The sequence below is a fragment of the Petaurus breviceps genome, unplaced genomic scaffold (assembly GCF_028583685.1).
Source record: "Petaurus breviceps papuanus isolate PSGF00001 unplaced genomic scaffold, PetGlider_PUasm1.0 90925, whole genome shotgun sequence".
NCBI classification, from domain to species: domain Eukaryota; kingdom Metazoa; phylum Chordata; class Mammalia; order Diprotodontia; family Petauridae; genus Petaurus; species Petaurus breviceps.
In genome coordinates, this window is record NW_027187380.1 from 7,036,587 (window position 1) to 7,048,291 (window position 11,705).

Sequence of the window (11,705 nt, forward strand, 5' to 3'; positions counted from 1 at the left end):
ACTGGTCTTGCGGCTCCTCTCCATGGCTCTCCATTTCCTGACTCAGCACCCTTCACTAACTGTCCCCAGACCTAGAAGCTCTTCCTTCTTCCCTCTGCCTCCTGGCTTCCTTCAAGACTCACCTCAAGGGGGCAGCCAGGTAGCACAGCGAGTAAGAGCACCGGCTCCAGTGTCGGGATGACCTGGAGATTGAATCCGGGCTCAGACACTCAGCACCACACCCAGAAATAACTGGCTGTGTAACCTTGAGCAAGTTACTTAACCCCAATTGCTTAAAAAAAAAAAGACTCACCTCAAATCCCACTTTCTACAAGAGGTCTCTTCTGGCCCACCTCACTGATAGTGCCTTCCCTCTGAGACCACCTGCAGTATAACCAGTATATATCTTGTATGTACATAGTTGTTTGCATGTTGTCTCTCTAATTAAAATATCCCCTTGAGGGTAGGGACTGTAGTGCCCGGCACTTAATAAATTTAATAAGTGATTGTTGACTTGCTTACTTAACTTTGAGTCAGTTTGAGTCTTCCTGTGTTTCTATGACTTGCTCACATTCAACATTTCTTATGATACAAAACTATTCCATTTTATTCATATCCCATAGTTTGTTCCACCATCCTTTAATCAGTAGGAGCTGATTTGATTTATAGATTTTTTGTTACCACAAAAATGACTTCTTCAAATATCCTGGTATATGGGGCAACTTTTTCCCCCATCTTTGATCTATTCAGCTATGCCCAGAAGTGAGTGGGATTACTGAATCACAGGCTATCGACCATTCAGTCACTTTTCTCATGTAATTCCTACAATTCTAAACACAATTTTGATTTTTAGCTTCTCACATGGTATTATTATTATTTTGCTTTCTGGAGGGGGGAAGGTAAGGCAATTGGGGTTAAGTGACTTCCCAAGGTCACATACCTAGTTTCTGTGTTAAGTGTCTGAGGCTGGATTTGAACTCAGGTCCTTCTGACTCCAGGGCCAGTGCTTTATTCACTGTGCCACCTAGCCGCCCTCACATGGTACTACTTTTAACAACAGCAATGACCAAACTTCTTGCTAATTAGGGATCATAGCTTGATGAAAGGGAAGGGAAGGAAAAAAGAAAGGAAGGAAGGAAGAAGAAAGAGAAAGTTTGTTAGGTTCTATGTACACTGGGTATACAAACACAAATCCCAAGGTAGTCCCTGCCCTTAAGGAGCTTTCATGGGAGAGATAATATACATAGGGGAATGGTGCCCAGGGAGAAGTGTTTTGGTTTGGGAAGTTACAGAGATGGTGAGTAGAGTAAAAGGAGAATAGATTGACACGAGCTTTCCAGTAACAATGGCTATTGATTTATTGATCTAGAACTGGAAAAGGGGAGGAGGGGGAGGGAACATGTGCAGCAGTGAGGCCTCAGATAAGAAAATGACCAGGGAGTAAAGTAGAGCTTGGTGGGAGCCTGGTCTAGATAGAATGGGCCACATGAGGTGCACGCCAAGCAGGACAGAGCTCTGGAAGCCAGGACAGTTGTCTTATGGGGGGCATGGTTTCTGGTTGGGACATCGAAGTCCCTAGTGAGTTAGGGCCTGCCTAGATAAGGTGGGCAGCCAGGAGGCAAACCAAATTCCCCTTCTTGCCACCTTGGTTGTTGTTCAGTCATTTTTCAGTCGCACCCAACACTTCATGACCACATCTGGTTTTCTTGGCAGAGAAACTGGAGTGGTTTGCCATTTCCTTCTTCTGTTCTTCATTTTACAGATGAGGAAACTGAGGCAAATGAGGTTAAGTGATCTGCCCAGTGTCATATGACTAGTGTCTGAGGCCAGATTTGAACTCGGGAAGACAAGTTTGAGCTCATAGAAGGTTCCACGTTTTCCTGAAATCATCTGTTTCTTCATTTCTTACAGCACACATAGTATTCCATCCCATTCCTATACCAGTTTGTCCAGCCATTCCCCAATGATGAGGATCCCCTTTGTTTCCATTTGCTTGGGACCACAAAAAAAAAAAAACTGCTAGAAACATTTTTATACATAACAGGCCTTTTCCTCTCTTTCTTTGGGGCATGGGCCTGGCAGTGTTATAACTGGGTTAAAAGGCATGTAGTGTTTAGTAACATTTTGTGTATGGTTCCACATTGCTTTCCAGAATGGTTGGACCCACAGCAGTGCATCAGTGGGCCTGTTTTTCTCCAGTCCCTCCAAGATGTGTCATTTTCTTTCTTTCATCATCTTTGCTAATCTGATGGATGATGGATGAGGCAGAACCTCAGAATTACTTTGATTTTTATTTTTCTAGTTATTAGTGATTTGGATCATTTTTTCATATGGTTAGAGGTGGGTTTTTCCAAAATCTGAAGAATTAATCTCTCAACTCTCAAGCCCATATTTCATCAGGAGGAAAGGATTTCCGCTCTACTTGGCTCTTCCTGTCTTCCTCTTTTTTTAAGTGCAGTTTTCACTTCCCGTTTAATACATTGGGGATGACTTTTGGGTGACTGTCAGCAGTATTGCCTTACAGAGAAGAAGCACTATGGTATAGTGCCTGGAGAGCTAGTACTGGGGCCATGAAGACCTGGGTTCAAACGTTGCCTCTGACATATTGGCCATGTTCCCCTCATCATACCCTAGGCAGCTCTCTTAAGACTTCAGTTTCAGGAGAAACACTGATCTTGCATTGAAGATACTGGAGTAGTTTTCCACTTTACAAAAAAAGAAACTGAGTCAAACAGGATTAAGTGATTTGCCCAGGCTAGTAAGTGGCTGAGGCCAAGTTTGAACTCAGGTCTTCCTGAGTTACCTTCAGGCCTGGCACTCTCTCCCCTGTGCCACCTAGCTGCCCTATGGGGTCCTAACATGTTGTCACATAAATCTATGATAGGGGAAAAAAATAAGCAAAACCACCCTACTTGAAGCCTGTTATCCTCCTCCATAAAGTTTTGAAAATGAACTTCTGTTCTAGACTGATGTTTCCTTGGGCTGCCATGTCTGTACATCAATGTCAAGCATTTGCTGGTTGAGATGATACCATAATCTCTTTGCCGCCACCCCCCCCCCTTTAGTGATTGCTTTACATTGGCTAAAATTCAGGAGGAAACAAATGGTACTAAGATTATGTCAGTATCTTTTCCATGTCCCATTTCCCATTTTGTCAGCATCAGTAGCTTGAACGGGACGGGTCAGAAATGTAATCGCATGCCGTCTCTTCTCATCTTTATCCTGTCCTCCACTTTAACAGTGGGCTCAGAGTCAGTGGGCTCAGAGTCAGTGGGCTCAGAGTCAGTGGGCTCAGAGTCAGTGGGCTGACAGCTGATTCAGAAGTGACTCCATATGGGTGAACAGCCATTTCCTGTCGGTTAAGATACAGTCAATTTCAGTTTTCTAGCTATTGTTCAATGCTGGCTTTTATCTTTTGACTCATCTCAAAGTTATTTTGGGGCATGAGACTTCTGTGTGATAGACAAGCCCTTACCCTCTTTCACTCCTCATTTCTTAGCCATGCTTTTCAACGTTCTTCACTGTTTTCCCCCATGTCCACTTTTGCTTTTGAAGCCATCTGAGTATTAAGGTCTGTGGTGACTCAGTTTGAAAGCTCCCAAAGCCCTTCCTAGTTTTTCTAGTTTCTTATCTTCTGCAGTAGATAAGCTGCAGTTTCTTTCCTGGTCGTCTTTTTGTTTATACTCATCAGAAGCACCATGGAATGATGTTTTCTGTTACCTTTGAGCTCAGGATGCAGCTAACCCTACCAGCTCCTCTGTTTGCCTCTCCAAAGAGAATCTCTTAGCCATTTTCCCATCCAGCTGCATCTTCCTTATATTTTTTGTCTTCATCATAGTGAAAATGCCAAGAGTAAGATGATTCTGTTCCTCCAATAGAATGTCAACTTGTTGGTCATTGAACAAGGGCCTCACATTTAGAGTATCAGCAACTAAAGGAATATTTATAGGTGGTCTGAAAATTGCTTTTTCAGGGATTCTCCAATCCTTTGTCGCTGTGTGGCTGCTACCGATAGAGGAAGGAGCTTCACAGGACCAAGGGCTGTTTAAAGTTGTTTGTTGTTTCGGGGTTTTAAGTGTTTGTCCCCATTCGGTAATGGCCAAACTGCTGGGTGACAAGCCTCTCTCCACTTATCCAGGCTGGTCTTTAGGAATGGAAAATGTCATGGTAGAGAGGACCAGGGCCCACACTCTGCCAGCAGGGTTTTCAAGACCTCAGGGTTATGCAAACTATAAAGTGCTATAGAAATGTGAGCTGTTATTATCGATAAAACAAAACTGGGGGGGAAATTCCTTCCCTGCATTTCCCTTAGGCTCCCCTTAAAAAAAAATGACTGTACTCATTCAGAATTTGGAATAAATCAACCAGTGCTTGTCATATGCCTAAATTAGCCTGCTAAAATCAATTAAGTGGCAGGAACATGTTTCACGTACTAAAAAGAAGACACTGATTTTCAAAACTTACATTTGGCAGTTTTGTTGTTGTTCAGTCCTTTTAATCCGATTCTGTGACCCCATTTGTGGTAGTCTTGGTAAAGACCTTGGAGTTGTCATTTCCTTCTTCAGCTCATTTTACTGATGAGGAAACGAAGGTAAACAGGGTGAAGTGACTTACAGCCAGTAAGTGTCTGAGTCCAGATTGGACTGAACTCAGAAAGCTGAGTCTTCTGCCTCTGGGCCTGGCACTCTTATCCACTATACCACCCAGCGGCATATAGAATACTAAGGTTTGCAAAGCGCTTTACATGTGTTTATCTCATTTGATCCTCACAACTCTGTAAGGCATGTGCTGTTATTATCTCCACTTTACAAATGAGGGAACTGAGACTGAGAAAGGTTTAAGTGACTTGTCCAGGATTAATTACATGGCTGGTATCTAAGGTGGGATTTGAACTCAGGTTTCCCTGATCCCAGTTCCAGGGTTCCTTGTGCTATCTCACCTAAATTCCTATATGTATTTGGTTCTCCTCTCTTCCCCCTCCTCCTTGCAATAGAATGTAAACTCTGCAAAAGTCTTTATCTCTCTTGTACCAATGGGTCTGGCACATAGTAGGAACTTAAATGCCTGGAGAATTGATTTGCGTTGCTAAATTAGAACTACTCATTTCTCTCCCTCTTCCTCCCCTGCCTTCACATTGAGAAGTCAAACAATGTGATATAGGTCATACATGAACCTGGAAGTCTTAAAACTGTCTTTTTTAAACAGTTCTAAGCCTTTCCCAAATTTAGACTTCCCCTCCCTCCTCAACAACACACTCACAAAGCAATCAAGATTAATGAGGTTTTATTGGGTGGGCCTATTTCCAGGAAAAAATCCCTCAGACTAAGTCTCCCCTTGGTTAAAAAGTGTGCCATGGCCCTAGTAGGTGCTTAATAAACCCTTTCGTCCTCCTTCCTCCCTTCTCTCTTTCCTTCCTTCCCTTCTTCCCTCCCTTTCTTCCTTCTCTCCTTCCTTTCCTACCTTTCCTTCCTTTCTTCCCTCCTTCCTTCTTTCCACATGCCATTGTTTCCTAGGATTGTGACTTGCAGGGACATCAAGGCTCTGGCCTGTTCCCCATTCTCTATTGGTCTAGCCATGTACCTATCCATACCCAATCACACATAGACCCCACCCCCTTTTTTTCCTCTTTTTTATGACTTCCTTCAACTCTATTCATCAGAAACTGGCCAAGTGGATATTGTAGCATCCCCAGAGTATTGAGGTGCCCTAGAATTATAGGGCCAATAATGGAAGGGGATTTGAAGAGGGACCATTGAGACCATCCCTCCCCTCATTATCTTAAGACCTTAGAGGAGTGCCTGGCCTTCGGTCTTAGAGCCAAGGTTGGAATCCAAATCCTAGGCCAGTGTGCTTTCTCATACATTTTCCCACATCATTAGGTGGTTGTGAAACAGTGACATAAAAATTTTCGTCCTCCTCTCCTTTTACTTTTCCTTCTCCTCTTCCCCCTCCTCTTCTTCCTTCTTTTTCTACCACCACTACTACTTACTACTGCTACTACTACCTATGCAGAATTTTAATGTTTTCAGATAACTGTATAAATGTTATATCCTTTTATCCTCACAACTACCTTGGGAAATAGATGTTATTTTATACCAATTTGTGGTATAAAACAGGATGTGGTTTGAGTCCCATGCTTGTACTTTCTACCTGGGCGATATTGGGCAGGGTCACTTCACCCCCTCTGGGCCTCAGTTTCTCCCTCTCTCCAGTGAGAACTGGGTTCCCCTCCACCTCCAAGTTCTCTGATCTCCCACCCTTTTCTCCTTCTAGATCGAGTCTCACAAGCTAACCTTCCGTGAGAATGCCAAAGCCAAGACTGACCATGGAGCAGAAATTGTCTACAAGTCACCCACCATGTCTGGGGACACCTCTCCCCGGCACCTCAGCAACGTCTCTTCTACTGGAAGCATCAATATGGTGGACTCGCCTCAGCTCGCCACGTTGGCTGATGAAGTCTCTGCCTCCCTGGCCAAGCAGGGCTTGTGATCTTGCCCAGCAGTGTGGTAATCATGGAGAGAGGAGAGAGAGAAAGAAAGAGAGAGAGAGACACAGAGAGAGAGAGAGAGAGAGAGAGAGAAAGGAAAAAAGAAAGGATAACTGTACAGCCCTTCTTCCTCTGTTCCTTTCCCAGCTGTTTCTCACAGATTACCTAATTGGTTAATGATTTAACCTGCTGTCAGCCTCTGTGGTTCTAGCTCCAGGACCTTAAAATCAGTGATGGGAATAAAAGCAAATTTTGTCTTTACAAATTGAATTTTTGGGGCTAACAGTTATAATAAATTTTTTTTTATTTTTTCAAAAGGAAGCCACACCTACATTTTTCTAGGCCAATTCAATTAAATTATTCCCTTCCCCTTCCCCCCTCCAAGGTGAGAAATGGAATGCTATTAATGCTGCTGCTGGTTAGTTTCAAGGAACCAGCCTGGTGCCTATCTCCTCCCCTCAGCCGAAGCAGCAGTAGCAGTGGGTTTGAGACCTGCCTCACCCAGAGATTCACAGAGACCCCCAAGCCACGTTTATGTCAGAGGGAGAGACAGAGAGAGAGAGACTGTGGCACCCTGTGCCCAACCTGCTATGAGTGATTATCAGAGCTCAAATGAAGACCAGAAATGACAAGCTGTGATAGGCATGCTCACAGAACCAAGCATCCAGGGCGCTGTTCAGGGGGACGTCGAGCCAGTGTCTTAGTGGGGATGTTTGCTGGGATTTTTGTTGTTGCTGCTGCTGCTTTTTTGTTTTACAGCTCTGTGGGGAAAGGGGCCCTTTGTCACCCTGCGTTTGTAAACTGCTTGGGAATGGGTCTGGGCTTTCTGGAGCAGACCAGGAGTTTCTTCTGCAAGACGGCCCCACATACAGAGATAGGGTAGGAAGGACACAATGTCCATTCTTACCCCTCAAAGGTGTTGACTTGGCTGTACTGAAAGCAGCTGGGTGTTGAGTTGTTTGTTTGTTCCTTTTTCTCCACTTTCTAGTGGACTGGTAGACCCTAGGGAAGGGTCATGATGCCAGTAGAAGCTGTTTCTTTTCCCCTTCTAGCAGGTGTGCCGGAGCCATGCTGTCTGGGTTCTGAGGCTAGAACTGTTATCAGTGACTTCTGCTGGTTTTGTCGATAGGAGTCACTATTCTTGGGGCTTACCTGTTGTCTTTTGTCACAAGTCTTAGAGGACCACGGCCTCCAGTTCTGGAGCACAGGGGGAGACAAAGCCTTGTTCTTGACTGGGGTAATTCTTCCCCACCCTCTCCCTTCCCCACCTCTCCCAGTTCTTAAAACCTGGGGGCCTTTAGCGCTCTCTAGCCAATCTGGCCTGGTTTGGGGGGTTACAGGTATAATGGGCTCTGGGGACCTCAGGGGTAATGGGAAAGAGGTTGATGCTGAGGCCAAGTGCCAGTCCCTGTGGCATGGTTGGGGGAGAGGTAGAGATACTGCAGACCAAACCTCCTCTCCCCCTTCTTCCCTTACCACTAAAGTTCATTTTTGTACTTTCTGTATATGTGCTCTTGGAATTCTACGCAGTCAGTTTGGTGGTTCCTAAGCTCATAGCTTCAGTGTTGCCATCGTAAGCCATGTCCCCTTGTCCCTCTTACACAGCCTCTTAGCAAGTTTCTGAGGCTCTCTGCCCTCTAAGCCTCCTCAGCGACACACAAAGCCAGAGGGAACAACAGGAAACAATCCCCTGCCCGCCCCTGCAGGGGCAAACCCTTCCTTCCATGGGCGTTGATCAAGCTGGAGATGAGAGCTTTGTCTTTGGGGGAGACACCCTTCTCTGGGCTCCAGATTTCTCTCTCCGAACCTTTGCTTGTCTCTACTGAGCATCTATAGGTTTTTGCATCTCTCTCTTTCCCAAGTGAATCTCAACCTTCCCTGTGGCCCCTAAAAAGTCAGTTTCTACTTCTGGGCACTCGTCAATCCTTGGTTCTATTGCTTCATGATTCCTTTTCCTTCCAGAAAATATTGCTGTGAGTATTAAACTGACATTCTCAAAGACACAGCTGGTTGAGAGGGCTGGGGGAACAGGTGGTGACCCCTTCCCACCATGGCCAGTCATCCACGACCTGTCAGTGAGGGCCCTACCACATCCAGACACAGTCACCAAATCAGTTTTCCTTTCTGCTGTACTCTCTCCCTAGGGAAGGTACCTCTACCTTCCTCTCCCACCCTCATTCTTTCCAGAGTTTGCCCTATCTCTCTCTGCCACTCTCCCCCCCCACTCCATATTCAGTTGAAAGATGCTTCTGTGTTTGAGCTGTGGAATAAGTGAACAGAGGCTTCTCCTTCCTTTATTTCCCAATCAACTTGTGGTGTATAGTTGCATTTGTCTTGTATATGCTTGGAATTCACCAGGGTGATTGTAAAAAGAAGAAAAAAAAAAAGAAAAAATCCGCATGTATCATTAAGTGCTCACAGAGAGGTTTCTGACCCTTGTGTGCCCCCAGGGGCACATGGTCCCCACACCCCAAGCACCGTCTGCATGCTGAACAGCTGCACAGAGAGCTGAGTGCTTAGTGTCCTGAGACAAATGGGTCCCAGGCGACTTGTCAGGCAGTGACTACTCCATTGACCCACCCCAACCCTGCCGTCTGCTCAGCTTTGGAAAGGTTTTCAGCATCAAGTGTATTCTGGAGACCAGACACTGACCCCAAGCAGAGGGGGAGTCGGCCTCCAGTTCTTAGAGGAGTAGGGGCCAGGGGGGTGAGAAAAGAGGCCTTTCTTCCCTCTACACCAGCGTTGGGGTCGAGGGTGAAGAGGCTGCAAACGCAGGAAGAGAAAGTCGGGACCACCATCACATCAGCTTCAGCCTGGGTCTCCTTCTTTCCCTGGCTGGGTACAGCTCCCCGCTGCAGTGCAGGGCTAGTGGATCCCTGATGGAAGTACACACGTGGTGGACTTTGCCAACAGCCCTGGTGCTTGTTTAAATGAGGTTATATTGAACTGTTATGGAGAAGGAATGAGGCGCTCCCCCATCACTGGTGATACAGAGAAGGGCTTACACCCCACCCTTTCCTTCAGATCTATCCATTTGAAAAAGACCAAGGGTCTGCATGTTTTGGAGAAACACACCATTGCCAGTCAGGCCTCTTGGGGCCAGCCAGGGAGCCCCCATCAACTAAACCTGAGAAGGTGGGAATGAGGGGCTTGGGAGTCTGATGACCTGGGTTCCAATCCCCCCTCAGGTGCTTACTATCTATGTGATTTGGGGCAAGGCACAACCTCCCTGGCTTCAGTCACCTCATCTGTCAAATAAGGGACTTTGAGATCTCCTTCTGGCACTAGAACTACTCCCCTCAGCCACATCCTGCCGTAGATTTTCCTATTCGGAAGCCAGGGTCCTCTCTGGTGAAGGGGGACTGGGACAACGGGACTGCAGAGCCAACAGCCTGCCCTCAGTAGGGTGGGCACACGAGCACATGATGGAATCACAGGACAAACAGCTGGAGGTTCTCCGGGGGCGTAAGCTGCCAGACTGGACGATGCCCGCCTCCAGCTCTGACAGTCAGAGCTCTTCTTCATAGGCTTAGCTAGACTCTGTCACTTTTCCTCAGGCTTCCTGGGAGCTGATAAGGCAGAGTTCAGGTGAAGGACGGGGGGGATCATGCCAGAACGCTCTTGGGCAGGTAGTGAACTTCATGAAAACTTACATCAGCTGCCAGTTTACCCCTTTGTTCCATACTGTCTCTTGCTCCTGCATGAGATGGGAAGATGGATTTTTCCTGGAAAATCCTATTTTGAAGGGAAAGTGCTCTCCAGATCCCTGTGAGAATCCTGCCAAGCAGAAAGTGTCTTTGTCTGGGTTTGCCGCTGATGCTCTATTAGGCTCTGGTAACTTTGTTTCATTTCGGGGATTCTCTGAAGTCACCAAGGCCTCAGATCTCAATAGCCACTACTCTGGGCTTGGGGATCAGAGAGGAGTGAGCCAGGAAGGATGCGTTGCAGCAAGAAAGCAAAGCTGTTGGGCCCTCCCCCAACTCCTGTGAGGCTCCAGGGAGAGGCAGCTTGCTCAGTCATAGCTAAGCCCTCCATGGGATGAACTACAGGTGTCAGCCCCTGCTGAGACTTTCCTAGCATGACCGACCTAGGGAAGCCCTCCCTTGCCATGGAACCCCATCACCTCCGAGCCCACAGGGCACACCTCTTGTTCCCCAGTTGAAGATAGCTGGAAGCAAATCATCCTACTAGCTAAACCAAGCCCAGTTTATTTGTGACTCGGCAAATGCCAGTCAAGTTGACAAACTCCAACTGTAAGTCAGGGTGGGGGTGGGGTGAAATCAGGGGGAAGCATAGCCCGCCATCCCTAAACCAGTCCTTGCGTCCTTTCCTGGGCTGGAGGGAGAAAGAACAAATAAGATCCTGGTATTTCTGTTTCAGCCAGCTACAGCTCAGAAGTCAAGGGGCTTCTAGGCCCAGTTTGAAGAGGGAAAACAAATGTGATTTGGAGTCTGTAGCCTGTATTGTTGGCCAAATGCAAGTGTTTCTTCTTTAACCTCCTGCCTCCCCATCTTGCTTGGAAAGTAACCAGGCAGGTGAGGTCTCGTTCAGGTCCCAGGAGGGCAGTGAACTGGAACAGGGTCTTACTGCCTCATGGGGCTACATATGACACAGGTACTGTACCCTTCATTTGGGTGCAGCCATAGAAAACTTTTGCCTCTGAGCTCCTAGGGGCCCTAGCTTTAGGCATGAAGGCAGTCAGCTCTCAGGAGCCAAGACCTTGATTGTCATTGGTGGTTGTGGATGGATCAGGGAAAGTTTGACTCAATCTCCAACATTTTGTTGGGTTTCTGCCCCCCCCCCCCATCGGCTGGGGGAGGTTGCTGAATTTGTAATTTAGTCAGAAAACTTCTTACAGGGGCTGTGATTAATCCAAGGAAAGTAGGAATGCTCCATCTCCACACTTCCAATACCAGCCTCAGACACTGGCTTGTGTGGACACAACTACCACCACTCAGCAAAACTTGGGGTGGGGCTCAGTACAAAGACCTGAAGCCCTGCCCCCCTCCCCCATCCTATGTATTGAATTCCACTTAGATCACCTCTGGTTGTTGGAATCTGTATTTCCTGTTTGTGCAGTAAGGTAGTAGGAAATTTAAAATGGGCAAGAGGATAGGAACCTTGGAGGTGAGCGAACCGACCCTTTTTGCACCTTCAAATCACCTTTTGGTAGGAGACTGCCTTTCTCTCTTACACACACACACACACACACACACACACACACACACACACACACACA

At 46.7% G+C, this 11,705-nt stretch overlaps 1 protein-coding gene across 5 annotated transcripts in view; it reads left to right on the forward strand.

The window, feature by feature from the left end:
- The window catches only part of MAPT (microtubule associated protein tau), a 165,365-nt gene extending 158,578 nt beyond the window's left edge, over nt 1–6,787 (forward strand). For all 5 annotated transcript variants that reach the window (XM_069076206.1, XM_069076209.1, XM_069076207.1 and 2 more), the window contains one exon: nt 6,253–6,787. In XM_069076206.1, the coding sequence (XP_068932307.1) occupies nt 6,253–6,468 (216 nt within the window). In that variant the 3' untranslated portion in view covers nt 6,469–6,787. The remainder of the gene's footprint in view (nt 1–6,252) is intronic.
- Nucleotides 6,788–11,705: the final 4,918 nt, after the last annotated feature.